General features: G+C 40.3%; 1 protein-coding gene across 2 annotated transcripts in view; it reads right to left on the reverse strand.

Annotated features, from left to right (window-relative positions):
• Positions 1-21,188, reverse strand: part of LOC111162065 (SET domain bifurcated 1) — a 32,478-nt gene extending 11,290 nt beyond the window's left edge. Inside the window, exons 1-12 of one of the 2 annotated variants that reach the window (XM_022526257.1) lie at positions 21,005-21,188; positions 20,439-20,709; positions 19,486-19,637; positions 7,088-7,122; positions 6,142-6,241; positions 4,957-5,082; positions 4,587-4,788; positions 4,013-4,086; positions 2,751-2,941; positions 1,477-1,606; positions 432-606; positions 190-345 (exon numbers count right to left, since the gene is read on the reverse strand). In XM_022526257.1, the coding sequence (XP_022381965.1) occupies positions 190-345; positions 432-606; positions 1,477-1,606; positions 2,751-2,941; positions 4,013-4,086; positions 4,587-4,788; positions 4,957-5,082; positions 6,142-6,241; positions 7,088-7,122; positions 19,486-19,637; positions 20,439-20,698 (1,601 nt within the window). In that variant the 5' untranslated portion in view covers positions 20,699-20,709; positions 21,005-21,188. Of the gene's footprint in view, positions 1-189; positions 349-431; positions 607-1,476; positions 1,607-2,750; positions 2,942-4,012; positions 4,087-4,586; positions 4,789-4,956; positions 5,083-6,141; positions 6,242-7,087; positions 7,123-19,485; positions 19,638-20,438; positions 20,710-21,004 lie in introns of both variants that reach the window. The other variant, XM_022526256.1, reaches the window with a different exon arrangement.
• Between the last annotated feature and the right edge of the window lie 1,530 nt (positions 21,189-22,718).

A 22,718-nucleotide genomic window follows, 5' to 3' on the forward strand; every position in this document is an offset into this window, starting at 1 on the left:
ACCCAGGTGCCCTCAAATAAATCAATCTTAAAAAAAAAAAGCAAAAACCAAAACCAAAAAACAAGAAAGCTTTCAAGTCCAACTCCTCACCATCATAGCCTTAACTAAGCCCCTTGGAACCAAGAATGTCCCCAGTGAGTATTTAGTCCATGCTGCCACCTCCCCACAGAAAGCCTGGGAGTTTCTCACCTGTACGTCTGGTTGCTACCAGGTTTCCCAGCAGGGACATTTTCACTGAGTGCAGGAGATGTAGGGGAGGAATGACCAGAGCCCACAGATCCTGGCCGGAAGGATGTGCTCTTTTTGGCTACCTGCTTCCGAGATTGGGCAAGCTGACTTTCTAAGCTGCTAAGAGATTAAACATCATACAGTAAAGAATACAGAAAATGCAATGTGAAAGAAACTAGTAAATAAGAAAGAATATCACTCACTCATTGTCACCTGCCTGTGGGGACAGAGGGGGTGCAGGTGGGGCAGGTGGGACAGGAGGGACAGGGGGGGTAGGAGGGGCTGTAGGCTGTGGGGGCTCCATTGGCTTGAACTGTGTCCCAGTACTGGTCAGATCCTGGGTGTACTGGACCACAGGGCCTTTGCTCCTCACGGCACCTAGAGAAAAGAGGAAACTGACCACTGAAGATGACAGCTGTGTCATGTATACTCATGCACATACCTGATCATCAATTTACATAATATAAACAAGCAGCAATGGAAACATTTTGAATAAGTGTCAAGACTGTTGTTCTATTATTTAAACCAATGAGTGAAAACACTGGCACAGGGGCGCCTGGGTGGCTCAGCGGGTTAAGCCTCTGCCTTCGGCTCAGGTCATGATCTCAGGGTTCTGGGATCGAGCCCCACATCGGGCTCTCTGCTCAGTGGGGAGCCTACTTCCTCCTCTCTCTCTGCCTGCCTCTCTGCCTACTTGTGATCTCTGTCAAATAAATAAATAAATAAAATCTAAAAAAAAAAAAAAAAAAGAAAACACTGGCACAGGCTGGCTTCAACCCAGTAAGGCTTTATCTTTCTGCCTCAAACACAGTTTATGCTGGTAATTAGGTTATTCTTTGGTGAAAAATTTTAAAAACACATTCTTTGATCAACTAATGATATCAGGAAAAATCAACCAAAAAGTAGGCCAGGAACATATAAAAACAAAAGCTGTCCAAGCTTTTAAAAAAATTGACAATGGATCACATACAAAGCAGATAATCCTCATGTGGATAACAGAGGTAACTATACTACCACGTCCGCCCCTAAGCCAGTTGTTTCAGATTTTTATGGGGTCGTTTAGAATGAATCAGAGCCAATGCACTAATTGGAGGCACCACGTACTACTGGAAACTACTCGGGACACACCTCCTGTTATCCAGTGAGTCAGCGGTGTCATCCAGGTAAACAAAGGATAGCTATTGTACACACTCTCCTTTGCTGCTTTGCCTGTTTCTTTCCTCCCGTTTGGTGTCTTTCAAGACATACCCATATTTGGACGTGTCCTGAGCTGTCCCCCTTGCTTCTTCTCCAGTGCAGAGGCTGAGGATGTCTTCATACTGAACATGGGCTCTAGCCGCGTAGAGCCTCGATAGATCCATTCACATCTTTTGTCATCCTGGGGGATTGGGAGGAAGGAACGTTGGAGGGAAATGAAGCAAAGGCTAGAATCTATATCCTGCCATCTGTGGAGAATATGCCTCCATGTGCTCCTTGAAGGAAATCTCCCTGAAGAATGCCAAATTCCCTATCTACTCAATAAACTTATGTTCCAGTTTCCATGACAGCCATCAGGAAAATGAAAAAGAAAAACACATATTCTTCACTTAAAAAATTACAGGAGAGACAGATGTTTATACTGAGTATAAGTGGTATGACACAGATCATTAAGGCCTTAGGAACAAAAGACTGAGGATAGCTCAAAGGACTGGAACTCTAAGAAAGGCATGAGAGGGGAGAAGAGGACAGGTATAGAAGATCCAAGAGTTAAACTGGGCCTTCAAAGATCATCAGGGGGTGCCTGGGTGGCTGTCAATTAAGCATCTGCCTTTGAATCAGGTCATGATCGCAAAGTCCCAGGATGGAGCCCTGCATGGGTGGTGGGGAGGGTCCCTGCTCAGTGGGAAGTCTGCTTCTCCCTCTCCCTCCACTCCTCCCCCACTCCTGCTTCTACGCTCTCTCTCAAATAAATAAAATCCTAAAAAAAAAAAAAAAATCATCAGGACCTCTAATTCTTTGATGCCTCCTTTTTGTCTCACTATGCTACCAAAACCCTGATCCTGGACAAATGGAACTGTCTTCTCTATGCCTATATGCAATGTAAATATTCTGAGAGAGAGAAAAACAAACCAATATGCAAATTAGCTCACAGTTAAATTTGGGATTTTTTTAAGATTTTCTTGAGAGAGAGCAAGCATGTGTGCACACGAGTGGGGAAGCTGGGGGGAGGCACAGGAGAGGAAGCAGCAGACTCTCTGCTGAGCAGGGACCTTACGTGGGGCTTGCTCCCAGGACCCCAAGATTATGATCTGAGCAGAAAGCAGATGTTTAACCGACTGAGCCACCCTAGGCGCCCCAGGAATTTTCAATAACCACCTGAGAGAAACAAAAAGATAAAGTAAAATTTTCCCCCAAACAGTGAAAACAGATAGCATAAGAAAGGGGAAAATTATGGAGGACTACAAAATCATCCTCATTACTTCCTCTTATGCTCCCCCATCCCACTCTGAGCCTTGTGTCCAAAACTCTGGGAAGAACAGTACCAGGAAGAGGATCCTGACTAGGCTGCCATCCACCTCCTCGACCCGGGACTTCCACCACGTGCCTTCCCATTCAGTCTTGATAAGCTGGCCACTCTTGAGCAGTACCATGGGGCGGTTGGGGTAAGCCGTGATATACTCCTCTATGAAGTCCCTGCAGGAGATGTCTTCTATGTCCTCCCAAGTCTTTTTCACTGTCCCAAGAAAGAAGGAGGGCTGAGAGAGGGCAAGTGGAGCAGGTCTCTTTTTCTCTTTTTTTTTCTGTTTCAAGTAATCTCTGTGCTCATGTGGGGCTTGAACTCATGACCCCAAGGTTAAGAGTTGCGTGCTCTACCATTTTTGCCAGCCAGGCACCCCAGGGCATATCTTGACAGGAAAAAAACAAATGGCTGTCAAGGAGATGTTGGCCATTTTTCAAGTTGGGAGGGAGAGAAAAATAAAGAAAACATAACCTCAGAAGCAAAACCAAAACTACCTGAAAGTATTGAACCTATTGTGTAAATGCACACATAGACCAAATCAATACTAAGCAATAGGCAAATATAGGTGAGTCACTTATTTCATAAAAATGGATGTTTTGTTTAGGAAAATTCAAGTGAAAATTCTTGCTAACCTGATATAAGTCTAGAGATAAATAAAAAAGATCAGGTGGCATCATGAAATTGATTAAAAAAAAATTGTCCTTCCTTCTCATTCTGTATCAGGCTACGTTTAAGGGACCCAGAATGTATTTACCGCCATGTTATATGGAAAGGGATGAGTGGTTAACTCTTTTGTAATTAAAAACAATTGCTTTGTAGTGTCTGTTCCCAAGCCAGAGACACAGGTATGGAAGGCACTATGAAAACTCCCATCTAACTCAGCTCCTGCAGAGAGCACTATGCAGCTACAGATTTATACAAATGTTAGATGAAGGACAAGACTAGGAAAAAAACATCTCCTTAAGCCTAAATCACTCAGAAACGAAATCAAAACACAGCTACAATATGAGAATCCACCCAAGATCAGTCATGATCTCCTAGTGTCCCACTCTTCGACTACAAAGATCCAGCACTAGAGACAAGCAAATAGAACTGTTATCTCCCAAAAGACATTAAGCAAACTTACGCCCTTTGAGATGGAAGCACCACAAATATCAGGGCCTGCCTTCCTCCCTCCCTCTTCTTTTCTTTTCCTATCAGGGCTTCTCAACTGATTATCTTAAGAAGAAATACCAGGTAGAAGAGGAAATGGATAAAACTCAGAAAGGAAGGAGGGACACTCACGTGGCCGGCAAATGGGATATAGTTCAGACTGTGTGACATAGGAAGCGTAGCCATCATCAAAGAAAATGAGAAACCTGTAAGGAAAGAGCGATGGCAGAAAGATCAGGGGTTACATTTAACATGACCTACAGAAATTTCATAGCTTCTACTCTCGATCACAATAGGACATACTCCTGGGAAAATGTTCTGGTGTACTACTTCCTTCCTATTACTCTTCCAAGAGTTAGGAATTCTCCCTCAATCTAACCAATTTACCTCCACTTTTCTAAAAGCTACTCATTCTTGTTTCACTATCAGACTCCTATTTTGCTAAAACCATTTAGTTTCCCCTTCCTTCCTATTCCCCTAACCATTAAACAATCTTAATGACTCTCCTCCTAGTTTTACCTCCAAGTTTTTCTTGAGAAAAAAAGAAAAAAAGGAGGAAGAATCACCCACATGACCTCTGTTGCAAAAAAAAAAAGCAAGGGTTTCTGGTCACAAAAGCTAATTGTGAAATAATGGACTATGGTTTGAATAGGGCAGGTGCTTTGCTACTGGTCTCCACTCTCTTTATAATCCTCTGTCCAGGTACCTGAGCTTGTTTTTGACGTTTGGTGTCTCAGCTACAATGCCAGCATAGAGCCAGACCTGATTCCCATCCTTGTACTTGGCCACCACTCGACTGCCCACAAAGAGCTTGTCAGCAGGAGGGTGGTAATCATAGGCAATATGGTTCCCCGACAGGAGACTCTTCCCTTTGTTGTCAAATTTCACCTTGTACTTTTTTCCTGGTCCTGAGTAAAAGGAAAAAAATGAACAAAAATTTAAAAAAACCATCAGTTTCTGTGTAAATCCTGACTGCTACATGAGAGACAAAAGGCAAGGCTGTGGGGAAAAGAAATGATCAGCAACGGAGACCTGCAGGTTGCCTTTCATTAGCGCTTCTTCTAGCTTGAACATACCAACCGTCTGGATAGCGATAAGGGTGCCTTTGTGCCATGTCTTAGTTCTCTTCTTGCCCAGGATGCGCATGCTAACTATAAGGTCACCATCTTTGCTCAGTTCACCAGACATCTGACTTAAGGTTCCTACAAAAGAAAGCAAAGATGTTCTAAAGAAATAGGATATAGATATGGGGAGTAAATGGGAAAGAGAGTGCAATATAGTAATTGATGAAAATGGAGGTAATCACTGATCCTTAGTCACTTTTGCTGCTCTCTCGAGCAGACAAAAAGCACAGCTGACTCAACTATTTTTGCTAACAGGAAATACTTGCATAATTGCAATTCACATGTAATTCAAGAACATCTCACTTTAACCAAGTATCTCCAACTCCTTATTAACGATATTAATTAAACTCATTAAGTGCTAAGTAGTATTTATAAAACAATTTTCCATTGGAGAGCTATTAACAGCCCTACTGGACAAAGTTTCCCTTAGATCTCTTTTTAAGAGCTTGAGTTGCGGGAGGCCTGGGTGGGTCAACTGGTTAAACGCCTGCCTTCCGTTTAGGTCATGATCCCACGGTCCTAGGACTGAGTCCTGCATCAGGCTCCTTGCTCAGTGGTGAGCCTGCTTCTTCCTTTATCTCTGCCTGCCACTCCCCCTTCTTGTGCATGTGCATTGTCTCTCTCTCTCTCTCTGGCAAATAAATAAAATCTTAAAAAAAAAAAAAAAAGAGTTTGAGTTCCTCTCTTCTTCTTTTTTTTTTTTTTTAAAGATTTTTATTTATTTGACAGACAGATCACAAGTAGGCAGAGAGAGAGGAGGAGGAGGCAGGCTCCCTGCTGAGCAGAGAGCCCGACGTGAGGCTCGATCCCAGGACCCTGAGATCATGACCTGAGCCGAAAGCAGAGGCATTAACCACTGAGCCACCCAGGCGCCCCGAGTTCCTCTCTTCTAAATGCCATCTAGAAGTGGTCATGAGCACAGAGCTAAGAAGATATTTGGATAAAGCCACCACACATTGGAAAATCAGCAGACAAGACTTAAGCAGATAAGGAAAACCTGTGGTGTTTAAAGAACCCAACATAGGTGGAAGAGAATTCTGATGCTAAAACAGAGCCAGTTACCCATGAAATCTCTGTAGGAATTCACTTCCCATCTCCGCCCCCACTCTCTATGCTGAGATAACTCCAGACCCTAACCTTTATGTAGATCCTGGGAACTGCTCTTCTTGTTGACAGCATCCATGAACTTCTGGACATCCTGAGCGGACTTTCTTAAGGCAGCCATAGCTTCACGGAGCTGTAAGAAAGGTGATGAGGGAAACAAGTTTTAAAATAGCATGGCTTAGCCCTGAGAGTAAGAACTCGTCTTTCAAAATTCTTTTTCTCCCCCCAAAGGTTTTATTTGACAGAGAGAGAGGAAGACAGAGCACACAAGTAGGGGGAGCAGGAGAGGGAGAAGCAGGATCCCCGCCAAGCAGGGCGCCTGATGTGGGGCTTGATCCCAGGACCCTCGTTATCGCGACCTAAGCCGAAGGCAGATGCTTAACTGACTGAACCATCCAGGCACCCCAGAACTTGTCTTTCAAAAAACCGAATAGAATGAGTTATGGTTGAGAAGGTATGGTTACTTTACTAGGCAAAACTGCCCTTATAAATCTGGTTCAGAAATCAGCTTTAGGGAACCTTCCTTGATTAATCTCACCTAGCGGATTGCTGCCAAATTCTACATTTATATAGCACTTAGTGCATGCATCTCTAAGGAACTTCTGCTGCATTCTCAGAACACCTATTAGGGGACTGGAACCCACAGGGCTGATTACACAGTGGATGATTATCTTGATGGCTGAAGTGACAGAATGATCAGGCCAGAAGTTTCTCCCGTCTTCATATTCTTTTTTTGTTTTTTAAAGATTTTATTTATTTATTTCACAGACAGCGATCAGAGAGTAGGCAGAGAAGCAGGCAGAGAGAGGGGGGAAGGAGGCTCCCTGCTGAGCAGAGAGCCCAATGCCAGTCTCTATCCTAGGACCCTGGGATCATGACCTGAGCCAAAGCCAGAGAGGCTTTAACACATTGAGCCACCCAGGCGCCCTACCATCTTCGTATTCTTATCTTTCAGTTTACCTTCCCCGTCCCAACTCACCTTCTGGTCTTTGGGAGTTCTGCTCCCAGCATCACCTATGGATGAGAGAAGCTCTAATGAGTGTAAGATCCTTACACATAAGAATTTCCAAGAAATAAATAACTAAGCTACTTTTTTTCTTTCATTGAGGCATTCTATTTCCATGTATTATATTATATTGTATTGTATTATATGGTATTGTATATTGTATAATATATATATTATATCGTATCCATGTATTATAAGTTACTTAAAAATATTATCATGGAACTATTACTAATAACTATTGACAACCACATGTAAATATGTATGTAAAAGTACTAAATGGTCCAGAAGGGGACGAGGGGGAGAATGCTCCCTGCTCAGCATGGGACTTGATCCAAGGACCCCAGGATCATGATCTGAGCTGAAGTCAGACACTTAACTGAGCCACCCAAGCACCCTGTATATTTAAGTTTTTATAACAAAAATTTGCTTAAAGACTATCTGAATGATTTGAAAAATGAAATGTGGTCAGTGAATGAAGCAAAAATGTTTACTCTTGAGTAGTGCTGTCCAACAGAACTTCCTGCTGTGATAGATATGCTCATCAATACTTGTTAGTCTCTCTTTTTGATTATAGCCATCCTAATTAGTATAAAGTGATTCTGATTTGCATTTCTTTAATGACTAATGATGTCAAGCATTTTTTCCATATACTTAGTGGCATTTACATATCTTTTTTTTTTTTTTAATTTTATTTATTTATTCGACAGAGAGAGACACAGTTAAAGAGGGAACACAAGCAGGGGGCATGGGAGAGGGAGAAACAACCTTCCCGCCAAGCAGGGAGCCTGATGCTGGGCGGGGTCTGGGGATCATGACCAGAGCGGAAGGCAGATGCTTAATGACTGAGCCACCCAGGCGCCCCTAAAAGTGCCTTTTAAAAAGTAAAAATATTCATGTGGTAAAAAACTGAAACATTATAAAAGGACACAAAATTAAACAGACCTCCCTCATATTCCTGCTTCTAGTTACTCTCCTTAGAAGCAACCAATATATCAGTTTCTTCTGCAGCCAGATATTCTGTAAGTGTACATATGTACTCTTTCCCCTCTCCATCCTTTTACTCATATTCAACATGCAGTTCTTATGTTGCTTTTTATCCCAGTATTCCCTCGCAGTATCTATAAATCTAATTCTTTCTTTTCCCTCAATTTTTTTTATTGTGGTAAAATACACATAACATAAAATATATCTCCTTAACCTTTTTTTTTTTAGAGAGGTATGTACAAAGTTTATTAAAAATTTACATGGTAGGTTCAGCCAGATTTTGCATATTTAAGTTAGAAAAAATATGAGAAAATTGAATACTAAAGTTTTTACTAGAGACTGATTTATAAACATGTAATTTGAGATTTTATTTATTTATTTATTTGACAGAGAGAAATATCACAAGTAGGCAGAGAGGCAGGCATAGAGAGAGGAAGGGAAGCAGGCTGCCTGCTGAGCAGACAGCCCGATGTGGGGCTCGATCCCAGGACTCTGGGATCATGACCTGAGCTGAAGGCAGAGTTTTTTTTTTTTTTTTTTTAATATTTTATTTATTTGACAGATAGAGATCACAAGCAGGCAGAGAGGCAGGCAGAGAGAGAGAGGAAGGGAAGCAGGCTCCCTGCTGAGCAGAGAGCCTGATGTGGGGCTCGATCCCAGGACCCTGGGATCATGACCTGAACCGAAGGCAGAGGGTTTAACCCACTGAGCCACCCAGGCGCCCAATTTGAGATTTTAAAGTGAGAGAAACACTATATACAGATTAAGGATATAACAGCTTTGGGTCTTTTACCCTTACCATCATTCAGATCACCAGCTCTTCTGATAAAGAACTGGACATCATAACCTCAAATTTCCTCATACACTTAGAATGTAATTAGCATTTCATTTGGTTTGTTCATTATGTAGAAGAATAGGTACACGTTTTAATTCACTTTTATATTTGAAGGCCCATTTCCCTAATCTTTCTAAAGACTATTAAAAGGAAGATCATGTTGACTACCAACTTAATTTTACATATAGGTTAGCTGAGATCTTTTGAGACATCAGGACAGATTTTTGCCCTTGACTCTTAATTACTAATTTTTAAATACTCCTTTTTCTTTATTATTTTTTTAGGAAGCTCTACACACAATATGGGGCTCAAACTCACAACCATGAGATCAAGAGTCACATGTTCTACTGACTGAGCCAGCTGAGTGCCCTTTAATTACTAATTTTAAAAAAAATTTTTTATAAACATATAATGTATTATTAGCCCCAGGGGTACAGGTCTGTGAATCGCCAGGTTTACACACTTCACAGCACTCACCATAGCACATACCCTCCCCAATGTCCATAACCCCACCACCCTCTCCCGACCCCCCTCCCCCTAGCAACCCTCAGTTTGTTTTGTGAGATTAAGAATCTCTTATGGTTTGTCTCCCTCCCGATCCCATCTTGTTTTATTTATTCTTTTCCTACCCCCCAAGCCCCCCATGTTGCATCTCCACTTCCTCATATCAGGGAGATCATATGATAGCTGTCTTTCTCTGATTGACTTATTTCGCTAAGCATAATACCCTCTAGTTCCATCCATGTCGTCGCAAATGGCAAGATTTCATTTCTTTTGATGGCTGCAGAGTCCTTAAACATTTTTAAGCAAACAGTTCATGGTATTAAGTATATTGATATAATTGTGTAAGCAACAACTTTACTGAAAAATGTTAAGGCCTAAATAAATTGTTTTTGTGTAGAAGCACTAAATAGTATGAAATTATTAGCTATCCCTATATTGCTCTTTTAATATTATCAATAGTTTTTTGGGGGGAGAGGTGAGTGAGGAACATGACAAGCTGATTCTCAAATATATATAAAAGCACGACAGGTAAAAAGAGCCAAGACATTCATAAAGAAGAAAACCAAAGTGAGGTTACTGGAGTTAACAGATGTAGAAACTTGCAAAGCTCAGTTATACACAATACAGAATTAAGAAAAAATGACAGACCAATGAAACATAATAGAAAGTCCAGAAATAAATCCACAAATACATGGAAATAATTAATGACAAGCAGATATTTCAGTAAGAAGGGGCTCATTTCAGTAAGTGGCACTGGAACATTAATAACCACACACACACAAAATTCAGATTTTTACCTCAAATATTACATAAAAAATAAACTTCAGTTGGATTAAAGGCAGAACTATGAAACTTTCAAAGGCAACATAAGAAATGTTTATAATAAAGCATCAGGGCAGAAGGGCTATAAAAACCAATCACCATAAAAGGAAATGCTAAAATTATAACTTCTGTTTATCAACGAAGAACATGAAAAGTAAAGATAAACCATAAGCTGGGAATGATGTTTGCAACTCGTAACTACAAAGGATTAGTATTTGTTACATATAAAGACTTCCTATGAATCAAGAAAAAGACAAATGATCATTGAGCAAACAAACAAGAAATATGAACAGATTCCAAAGAAAAACTACAAGGGGCTCAAGGGGCACCTGGGTGGCTCCTCTCTCCCTCTGCCTCCTGCTCCCCCTGCTGGTGTGTGCTCTCTCTCTCTAATAAATAAATAAAATCTTTAAAAAATAAAATTTTTAAAAGATTACTTATTTATTTATTTGACAGAGAGAGACCACAAGTAGGCAAAGAGGCAGGCAGAGAGAGAGGGGGAAGCAGGCTCCCTGCTGAGTAGAGAGCCCCATGTGGGGCTTGATCCCAGCCAGGACCCTGAGATCATGACCTGAGCCAAAGGGAGAGGCTTTAACCCACTGAGCCACCCAGGTGGCCCTAAAAAATAAAATAAAATTTAAAAACCACAATACCAAGTGTTGTCAAGGATGTGGAGCACAGGACACATTACTCCATGGGCAGTTATAAACATAAACTGGTACAATTGCTTTGGAAAGCTATTCGTTATTTATCCAGTAATATTAGAATTTCCATATCCTAAGAACTAGCAACTCCACTCTTATAAGTATATATATCCTAAAAATTTAGTAAGACTGCCAAAATAGAAAGATTCTTCCACATCATAAGACACTCTTTTTTTTTTTTTTAAGATTTTATTTATTCATTTGACAGAGAGAGACACAGCGAGAGAGGGAACACAAGCAGGGGGAGTGGGAGAGGGAGAAGCAGGCTTCGCCAAGCAGGAAGCCCAATGTGGAGCTCCATCCCAGGACCCTGGCATCATGATCCGAGCCGAAGGCAGATGCTTAATGACTGGCCACCTAGGCACCCCACCACAAGACACTCTTAACGACAGAGAACAAACCAAGGGCTGATGGAGGGACATGGGTAGGGGATGGGCTAGATGGGTGATGGGTATTAAAGAAGGCACCTGTGATGAGCACTGGGTGTTGTAAGTGATGAAGCACTGAATTCCACTCCAGAAATCAGTACTGCACTATCTGTTAGCTAAAAATAATTTAAATTAAAAAATAATAAATAAATGAATAGAAAATGGATCGGGAGTCATGTGTAAGAGTATTTAGAGCATTATTTGAAATGAAAACAAATGAAATGTCAACTGGCATGAGAACAGATATACTGTGTCATATTCATAAGATGGAATAGTATACTGTAGTAGTTATTGAACTAAGCATCACACATTGGCATGATGTTAAAGAAATGATTGAAAAATGCATATACTAGGAATCCATTTATACAGTTAAAAAATAGGCAAAACTGCAGCACTTCTGGTAATAGTGATATGAAAAGAGTGATTCCCCTACGCAGAAAACAAGTTTAAAACCAGAAAAAGTTGTTAAAAACAATCAATTCAGGGCACTGGAAACTGACCAAAGACAAACAACAAATTGGTAAGTATTTGTTCTTGAAAAACTGCTAAAATTCTGGCAAGGAAGGTTAAGCCTGTGGACCTCTTGCCTGGGGCAGCTCCCATCTCTACCTATTCCACCTCTAGCTGGGTGAGTGGAAACTACGGCTTTATCACTGAGGTGCTAGCCTGACAAGGAGCAGTGCTGTTACTCTGAGGTTGCAGATCTTGTTTAGTGTGAGCCGCAAACCAGTCAGAAGTTTAACAAGGAGATCCTGAAAATGAGAGAGCCACGGACAGGCTTAAATAAATTCTCTATACATTCTTGAGTGACTACTAAACTATCCACATGCAGAGAAGACCCAGGAGAGTCAATGGAGACTTGAGAACTAGAAGCACTCTGAATGCATTCCCCACACCTCTGAAAAACTTACTGGATGGCGCAACTGGGTGGCTCAGTTGGTAGAGTGAGCAACTCGATCTCGGAGTCCTAAGTTTGAGCCCCACAATGTATGTAGGGATTACTTAAAAAATAAAATCTTAAACATACATATATATTTCAAAGAAATAATGACTAAAACACTTCTAAATTTGATGAAAAACTTCAATCGACAGTCCAAATTCAGTGACTCTCAAGTAGGACAAATACAGAGAGAATTGCACATAGACACATCCTAGTCAAACTACTAAAATCAAAAGAGACGATCTTAAAAGCAGTTAAGACAAAAATGACTCATATCCAGGAAACAAACAATTTCATCTGACTTTCCATCAGATATCATGGAGACCAGGAGACACTGGAATGGCATATTTGAAATGTCAAAAGAAAACAGTCAATCAAGAATTCTATATCCCATAGGATGCCAGGGTGGCGTAGTTGGTTGGGCGTCTGCCTTCAGCTCAGGTCACGATCCCAGCGTCCTGGGATCAAGGCCCACATTGGGCTCCTTGCTCAGTAGGGAGCCTGCTTCTCCCTCTCCTTCTGCCTACTGCTCCTCCTGCTGTGTTCCCTCTGTCAAGTAAATAATAAAATCTTAAAGGAAAAAAAAATAAGAATTCTATATCCCAAGAGTGCCTGGATGGCACAGTTAAGTGTCTGACTCTTAGTTTTGGCTCAAGTCATGATCTCAGGGTTGTGAGATCAAGCTGTGCGTCAGGCTCCATACTTGATGCAGAGTCTGCTTCAGATACTCTCCTTTCTCCTCTGCCCCCCACTTGTGCATGTGCTCGCTCATGCTCGCTCTCCCCCCCGACTCTAAAAGTAAATATAAATAAATCTTTAAAAAAATTCTGTATTTCAGGTAAACAAAGGCAGAGAATCCACTTTTAGCAGAACTACAAGAAATATTAAAGGAAATCTTTCTGGCTGAAAAAAGATGACAATGGATGACTCAGATCCATAGCAGGGATGAAGAGCAGTGGAAATGTAAACATCTAGGTAAATATGTACTTTTCTCTTTTCTTCCTGTAACTTCTTTAAAAATAAGATTGGTCCTTGCAATAATTACAACACTAAACTGCTGGCTTTAAATATATGTAAATGCAATTTATTTGACAACAGTATCTCCCAAGAAGAGAGTGACAATGGAGCTAACCCATTACAAAGTTGCTATATTTTACCAGAATTTAGTTAGTATTAACTTGTAGTAGATAAGGATCAGATAAATATGCAAGCACTTTCTAAAGATCTAAAAAGAAAAAATCAGTGGAATTAAAATGATTTACTGAAATATTTGACACAAAGAAGGCAGTAAAAAAACAGATAAATACAAAAAATATGGGGGGAAAGAGCAAAATGATTGATGTAAATCCACCCATGGATTCACATGAACTATGAATGGACTAAACACTAACTAAAAGCCAAAAACTGTGAGACTGGATTTAAAAAAAAAAAACAAGATCTAACTATATATTGCCTGTAAGAGATACACTAAATTCAAAGACAGAAACAGATTTTAAGAAAAAAGGACAGGAAAAGACACAACATGCAAAGAGTAACCATAATAAAAATGATTAATATTTGATAAAACAGAATTCAAGAAAAGGAGTATCATTTGAAACACAGAAATATCTTTTAATAATAAAAAATCAACTATAAATGTATACATAACAGACTCCAGAATACAGGAAGCAAAAACTAAAGTTAATTGAAAAGACAAATAATTCAACAATTTTAGTTCAAGATTTCAAAACTCCTTTCCAAGTAACTGTTAAAACTAGACAGAAAATTAACAAGTTCTCAGCCAACGTAACCTAACCAACATTTATAAAATACTCCACCCAACAGCAGTAGAATACAAATTCTTTTTAAGCACACATGGATCATTCTCCAAGACAGACGATACGCTAGGCCTATTAAAAAACATTTAAGTAGGGGCGCCTGGGTGACTCAGTGGGTTAAGCCGCTGCCTTCAGCTCAGGTCATGATCTCAGGGTCTTGGGATAGAGCCCCGCATCGGGCTCTCTGCTCAGCGGGGAGCTTGCTTCCTTCCTCTCTCTCTGCCTGCCTCTCTGCCTACTTGTGATCTCTCTCTGTCAAATAAATAAAATCTTAAAAAAAATTTTTAAGTAAATTTAAAAGGATTAAAATAACACAAAGTATATTTTCTGACCACAATGAAATTAAATAAAAAACTCACAGCAGAAACAAATCTGGGAAATCTCCAAATATTTGGAGTAATCAATTGGTCAAAGAAAAATCACAAAGGAAATTAAAAATTATGAGTTAAATGAAAATAGAACACACAGGGGCGCCTGGGTGGCTCAGTGGGTTAAGCCTCTGCCTTCGGCTCAGGTCAGGATCCCAGGGTCCTGGGATCGAGCCCCACATCGGGCTCTCTGCTCAATGGCGAGCCTGCTTCCTTCACTCTCTCTGCCTGCCTCTGTGCCTACTTGTGATCTCTGTCTGTCAAATTAATAAATAAAATCTTAAAAAAAAAAAAATAGAACACACAGAAATATATGAGATCCAGTAAAGCAACGATAAAGGGAAATTTACAGGTTTAAATGTTTACATTAGCAAGAAAAAAGTTCTAAAATCAAATCAATAATCTGTTTTAATTTTAAGAAACTCGAAAAAGAAGAACAAATCAAACCCAAGTACACGGAAGGAATAAAGGTCAGAGTAGAAATCAGTTAACTGAAAACAGGAAAACAGTAGAGAAAAATAAATTAATGAACCCAAAAATTGGTTCCTTGAAAAAAAGCAAAAAAAAAAAAGACAATCTGTTAGCTAGATTAACCAAGCAAAAAAAAAGAGGAGATCCAAATAAACAATATAAGGAATTAAAGAAGGGACATTACTACAGAACATACAGAAATTCAAAAGAATCCTAAGGGAATACTATGAACTTTATGGCAATAATCCAGACAATTTAGATGAAATGGAAAAATTTCTATAAAGATACAAATTAACAAAAAGGACTTGAGAAGGAATAGAAAATCCAAATGGACATACTAGGTAAATAAAAGTAATTAGTTATTAAAAACCTTCCCACAGGGACGCCTGGGTGGCTCAGTTGGTTAGGCGGCTGCCTTCGGCTCGGGTCGTGATCCCGGTGTCCTGGGATCGAGTCCCGCATCGGGCTCCTTGCTCATCGGGGAGCCTGCTTCTCCCTCTGCCTCTGCCTGCCATTCTATCTGCCTGTGCTTGCTCTCTCTCCCTCTCTCTCTCTGACAAATAAATAAATAAAATCTTTAAAAAAAAAAAAAAAACAAAAAAAAAACAAAAAAAAAAACCTTCCCACAATAAATTCAAAGTGGTATCCTGTAATGGAAAAAGCCCAGAAATCAAAGTCTAGAGATTAGGTAAAAGTAAAGTACCCATGTTTGGTTCTTAGTTTTGATCAATGTACCAAGGTAACATAAAATACTAATATTAGAAAAAACTGATGAAAAGTATGCAAGAACTCTCTGTATTATCTTTGTAATTTATACAAAAATATAAAACTATTCCAAACTAATAAGCTTATTAAAAAAAAAAGTATCCATGGGGCGCCTGGGTGGCTCAGTGGGTTAAAGCCTCTGCCTTTGGCTCAGGTCATGATCCCAGGGTTCTGGGATTGAGCCCCACATCGGGCTCTCTGCTCAGCAGGGAGCCTGCTTCCTCCTCTCTCTCTGCCTGCCTCTCTGCCTACTTGCGATCTCTATCTGTCAAATAAATAAATAAAATCTTTAAAAAAAAAAAAAAAAAAAGTATCCACAAAGAAAAATCCAGGTTAAGGTGGCCTCACTGCTCAATTTATCAAACATTTATGGAAGAAATAATACTATTTCATACAAACTCAGAGAAGGGAACATTTACCAACGCATCTTTACAAGGCCCATTAATACTTTAATGCCAAGCAAAAAAAAAACAAAAAACAAAAAACCACATCATAATAAAAGTACAACAGCTTTCATGAACGTAGGTGCAAAAATTCTTAACAAAATGTTAGCAAATCTAATCCAGAAACATATAAAAAGGATTATACACTAAGACAAAGTGGCAGGGGTGGGGTGGGGTGGTTATCCCAGAAATATAAAGCTGGTTTAACATCCAAAAAATCACTATTGTTATGCTCCTTATTAATAAGAAAAAGTAAAAAAATGATGATTTTTTAAAAAGATTTTTATTTATTTATTTGACAGAGAGAGACACAGTGAGAGAAGGAACACAAGCGGGAGGAGTGTGAGAGGGTGAAACAGGCTTCCCGCTAAGCAGGGAACCCAATGCGGAGCTCGATCCCAGGACCCTGGGATCATGACCCGAGCTGAAGGAGGAGCTTAACGACTGAGCCACCCAGACACCCACAATGATTTTTTTTAAGATTTTACTTATTTGACAGAGAGAGACCATGAGAGAGGGAATACAAGCAGGGGGAGTGCGAGAGGGAGAAGAAGGCTCCCTGCTAAGCAGGGAGCCAGATGTGGGGCTTGATCCCAGGACCCTGGGACCACGATCAGAGCCGAAGGCAGATGCTTAACGACTGAGTCACCCAGGTGCCCCCCAAAAACCTGTAAGCTTATCTGAGGATGATACAGAAAAAGTAGCTGACAAAACCTAAAATCCCACTGAGCTATGATAAAAAACTCTCAGCAAACTAGGAATAGAATCACCTTCCTTCAACCCAACAAAGGATATCTACAAAGACCCTACAGCTCACATTACAATTAATGCCTAAAGACCAAATGCTTTCCCCCTGAGATCAGGAGCAAAGAAAAGATGTCTGCTCTCAAAACATTTATTCAACATTGTACTGGAGGTTCTAGAGAGTACAATAAGGCAAGAAAAAGAAATAAAAGACATCTAGATTAGAAAGGAAGAAATAAAACTGACTTTATTTGCAGACAGCATGAGGTAATATATAGAAAATCCCAACAGGTCCACAAAAAGCTTCTAGAACTAATAAGTGAGCTTAATAAGGTCACTGGCTACAAGAGTAATCCACAAAAATCAACTAAATTTTCATATCCTAGCAGCAAACAATCCTAAAGTGAAGTTAATAATCTCATTCACGTTAGCATTAAAAATGAAACACTTATAAGAGATGTACCATATTAATGCATTAGAAGACTGAATATTTGTTGAAAGGTAATACTCCCCAAATTGACCTTTAGATTCAATATAGTTCCTATTAAAAATCCTAACAGGTTTAAAAAAATGTTTTTGATAGAAACTGACAAGTTGATTCCAAAATTTATTTGGAAGTTATATGAAACACAATTAAATCTGGAGCACTCTCGTTAAGTGATTTTAAAGATTTTTTTATTTGTTTGACAGACAGAGATCACAAGTAGGCAGAGAGAGAGAGAAGGGGAAGCAGGCTCCCTGCTGAGCAGAGAGCCCGATGTGGGGCTCGATCCCATGACCTGAGAGGAAGGAAGAGGCAGAGGCTTTAAATCACTGAGCCACTCAGGTGCCCCTCGTTAAGTGATTTTAAAATGTACCATAAAGTTACAGTAATACAAGCATGTGGTACTGGTATAAAGAGAAATATTCAGATCAATGTGACAAAAAAGAACCCGGAACAGACCCTCATATACATGGCTGGTTGATTTTTTTTTTTTTTTTTAAGATTTTTTATTTATTTATTTGACAGAGAGAGAATCACAAGTAGACAGAGAGGCAGGCAGAGAGAGAGAGAGAGGGAAGCAGGCTCCCTGCCGAGCAGAGAGTCCGATGCGGGACTCGATCCCAGGACCCTGAGATCATGACCTGAGCCGAAGGCAGTGGCTTAACCCACTGAGCCACCCAGGCGCCCTGGCTGGTTGATTTTTGACGAGACCACCAAAAGGATAGTCTTTTCAACAAATGGTGGTGGAACAACTGGATAGCCATAAGCAAAATAAACAAACCACCCTCAACCCTTACCTTGAGAAGTTTTACTCTTAAAAGACACCATTAAGAATATGAAAAGACCACATCTGAAAGCGTAAAATATACCTAATAAATGAATTGTATCTAGACCCTAAGTTCTTTAAGTCAATAATAAAAAGACAACCCAATTAAAAAAATGAGAAGACTAAAGATTTGAGTAGATGTTTCCCCAAAGAACATACATAAATGGCAAATAAGTACGTGAATAGATGCTTAACTTTCTTAGGGAAAAGCAAACTACAATCACAATCTGATACCACATACACAGCATAATGGCTAAAACACTGACAATATCAAGCACGGACAAGGATGTAAAGAAAGTAGAACCCCATACTTTGCTAGTGGGAATGTAAAATGGTATAGCCACTTTTGAAAACAGTGAGGCAGTTTCCTAAAAACACAAACATACACTTACCCTAAGACCTAGCAATTCTACTCCTAGGTAGAATATCCAAGAGACATGAAACATAATGCCCATATAAAGAGTTATACAGAAATGTACATAGCAGCATTATTCCTAACAGCCCCCAAAGTGCAAACAACCCAAATATTTATCAGTTAAAAAGTGGATAAAAAACTGTGTTTTATCTATAAAATGGAATATTATTCAGGAAAAAAAAGGGGGAGGAAACTATTGTATACATCCAATAACAGATTAATCTCAAAAATGTTATGCTAAGTGACAGAAATCAGATACAAAAGACAATAAATTGTGATTCTATTTATATGAAATTTCTAGAAAAGGCAAAAAGCAAGCAGATCAGTGGGGCTGAAAATGGAAAATGTAAGCAAACAGGTATGAGGACTGTTTTTGGGATAATGCCAAGTATTCTAAAACTGGACTGTGAAGACTGCACTACTGTATAAATGTACTAAAACTCAAACTATACACTTAAAAGTGGGTGAATTTTATAGTATGTAAATTATACTTAAAAAAAAAACCTCAAAAATAGACAAAACCAAACAATCTACCACTTTGAGATATATGCATAGGTGCTAAAGCCACCTATAAAGAAAAGGAAGGGAGTTCAGAATAGAGGTTACACAGAATGGGGAAAGGAAGGTCACTCAATCAGGAAGTAGTATATAGAGGACATCTATGATACTAATAATGTTCTACTTCTTTTGGTAACAGACAAGTCCAACAGTTTGGAATATGTAGTCAGTGACAATGGTTTCTCCTTTCTTCTTTTATCTGCCTAACTTCCTGTCTTTCAATTTCTATCCTGAGACTTTCTACCTGGAACCTTATCTCTTACCTGAATCAATACTGAGGACATCATCATCTTCATCAGGAATCTCAATTATTTCTGTAGGCCGGGAAGCTTCATCCTCAGAGCTACTGTCCCGGTATTGTAGGCCCAGTTTGGAATAAAAGTCCTTCACCAAAGACTCACAGTTAGTCACTGCCCTAATATTGGAACACATGTAGAAAAGGTTAAAGCCAGCAGAAATAGGTGTAAAAGTCAACAGAATTTATATATATTTAAACACACACAAGCCTCAATTTAAAGAGGCCAAGTGTTTCTGTTTAGAATTTTTATTTTTTAAGTAGGCTCCACACCCAATGTGGAGCTTGAACTCACCACCCTGAGATCAAGACCTGAACCAAAGTCAAGAGTAGGACGCGTAATCAACTGAGCCACCCAGGCACCGTCCATTTAGAATTTAAAATGCTTTTCTCATAGAAAAATGTTTAAATTGTGGTTTCTGGGCTAGTTCCTCAAAAATCCAAAAGAAGCCCTGAGTATAGTCCTGTCAACCACATCTCACCATTTACCTTGTTAACTGAAAATGTGTCCTAAGTGACAACTAAGGTACCAGACACAAATCTTCTGGGTATTTAGGAGCAGATACAGGGCTCATGCTCCACCGTTACATAAGACAGCAACATTTTACAACCCTCACTCCCTAGATCATCCTACTAAGAAAACAAAGCAATTGTTTGGAAGCAGAGTAGAGGAGAAAGAAGGGGAAGGGACTCAAGATCTGGACTCCTCTATTGCTGACCATACATTAGCATCTGATAGATGAATATTCTATATATGGGTGGTTGTGAGGTCAGATTTTGGACCCTAACCTATGAGGAAGAGGAAGGTTCTACACATTTGTACCTTGTAAAGTAGAAAGTGCTTGGCACAATAACATGAACAATTATACTTCTAAAATGTCTGCCCAAAGGGAGATTTCCTATTTCCCATGTAGTCCTCACCTGGATGCATCATCAAAGAGCTGGTCAACATGGGCCACCTCAGATTCCTTCTGTATTACCCACGTTTCCAACTCTGCTAGTTGCTTCTTACGCTGCTGTACACAGTCCATCTTTTCTAGTTCTTCATCGATGAACTGCCGAAGTTCCTCCATTGAGATACCCAGCTCCTCAACCACTGCTTGCTGTAGTTCTGCAATCTCTTCAGACTCCACTGCAGCTGTTGCTGCATCCAAACCAATGCACCCAGGAAGGGAGGACATGCTGTTGTCCTCTAAATGGAACAGAAAACTAAGATTACCTTTGGAGTCATAGTCACCAAATCTCAGTACCCTAATAAAACTCATTCCTACACTATTAGTTATTCAAATACAGTTAAGTTTGATTTTATGTTCTCTCCATTCTCCTGTATCTGACGCTAAAATTTTACAGCATTCTTATCCTATAGACTATGGGCCTAAGATTTAAAAGTTTGAGGGGGTGGAGAACACATATTATGCAACAGGGAGCTACCGAAAGTTTTAGGAAACGGAAGAGAACCAATTTACTGAGGAAGGTATTTCTGTTACCTGTATTCCTTAATCACTAAAGAGATCAATCTTGTTTGCAGGCTATGCCAGTTTGAACACTTATCTCCACTTGGAGGGGAGCAGTTGGTCTATAACTCACTAACTGGTTGTTTCCTCTTTAACCACTTGTTCGCCTTACGTTACTTAGCTTCTAAGTGGAAATTTACTTTTAAAGACTACTAAAACTTTAGGCATACAAAAGCAAAGAGGTTTCCCAAAAGTAAAGGGAAATTAAAGCAATCTGGGAATAAAACGTGGCTACCTAAAAAATACAAATAACTGGAGTTAACTGTTTTTTTTTTTTTTCTTCTTTTTTTTTTTTAATCAAACGGTTAAAGCAAAACTGATGCCAGAATGCCGTGCGACCCCAGGTCCACTTCTCACCGCCTCCATTTTTCCTTCGCCCGCACAGCGCCCCACCCCCGCGCTATCCTTTTTGGGGGTGCGTCCCCCCCCCCCCCCAAACCCAGCGCAACCCCGCCCCCGCTCGCCTCTCGGGGAAGACTTCCTTCCACCCTCGCCCAACCTCCTCCCCCAAACAAAACATTCCATAAGGGCCCCTGGTCTCCAAATACCTCAATTAACAGTATTTCCCACACCTCCCTGCTTCAAGCTACAACAATCCTTTTTCACCAGCCAAACCCCACACTCGAGACTCAGGGGTCGGCCTCGATGGGAGAGTACGAAACCGTAAACGAAAGGGAGCAGGGGGAGGGGAAGAAGCGTGAGGGAGGGAGGGAAAGGGAAGCGAAACAGACGCCCGGAAGCAAACCTCAGGTGTCGTTCCGGTCGCCAAGACGGTAGCCTGACGGGGTCAAACCCAAAAGCCTCAGACGCCCCTCAAGGCCAGGAAAACTCAGCCTAGTACGCATGCGTTAAAGCAGAGCCGACCGGGGCGCACGTGGGAGGCAACTGGCCGAGTAAAGTAGGCGTGGCATGGAGTATATCGTAGAAGCTCCGCCTCTTCCGCCAACCCCAAGTAATGGCAGCAATATTAAGTTTATCGTATTAAGACTCAGTAGGCAAACGCTTAGGTTTAGATTTCTTTTTCTCGCCCAGTTGGTTTTCTTACACAGGTGCTACAAATTGTAACAAGTGGAGGAATATTAAGATGTCTTAGGAAAAATGTGATAATATTCTCTCCTCCCTCCATCACTTATTCCTGGTTCTTTGAGGTAAAATAGCTTAGTTTTCTAGGCCTGTGTGCACAACAGCATGAATATGGATTTTTGTTTTTTTTAAAGATTTTATTTTTAAGTAATTGTTTTACCCCATGTGGGGCTTGAACTCACAACCCTGAGATCAAGAGTTGCATGCTCAGTGTGCCTGGGTGGCTCAGTTGTTGAATGTCTGCCTCCTGCTCAGGTCATGATCCCAGGGCTCCCTGCTCATGGGGAGGCCTGCTTTTCTTTCTCCCACTCCCCCCTGCTTGTGTTCCCTCTCTCACTGTCAAATAAATAAATAAAATCCTTAAAAAAAGAGTTGCATCCTCTGCCAGCTGAGCCAGCCAGGCATCCCTGAATGTGGATTTTGTTTTATTTTGCTTTTATTTCACATGTGGACATCACTTGAAGTCAATAAAAACTGTAATATTTGTCTTTTTGACAATTGCATAATACCTCATAGTGTGGCTAAATCATATTTAGAAAGATGTTCTCAGGGGCACCTGGGTGGCTCAGTGGGGTAAACCTTCTACTTTCGGCTCAGGTCATGA

The sequence above is a fragment of the Enhydra lutris genome, unplaced genomic scaffold (genome assembly GCF_002288905.1).
Source record: "Enhydra lutris kenyoni isolate GAN:26980312 unplaced genomic scaffold, ASM228890v2 scaffoldscaffold88, whole genome shotgun sequence".
Taxonomy (NCBI): domain Eukaryota; kingdom Metazoa; phylum Chordata; class Mammalia; order Carnivora; family Mustelidae; genus Enhydra; species Enhydra lutris.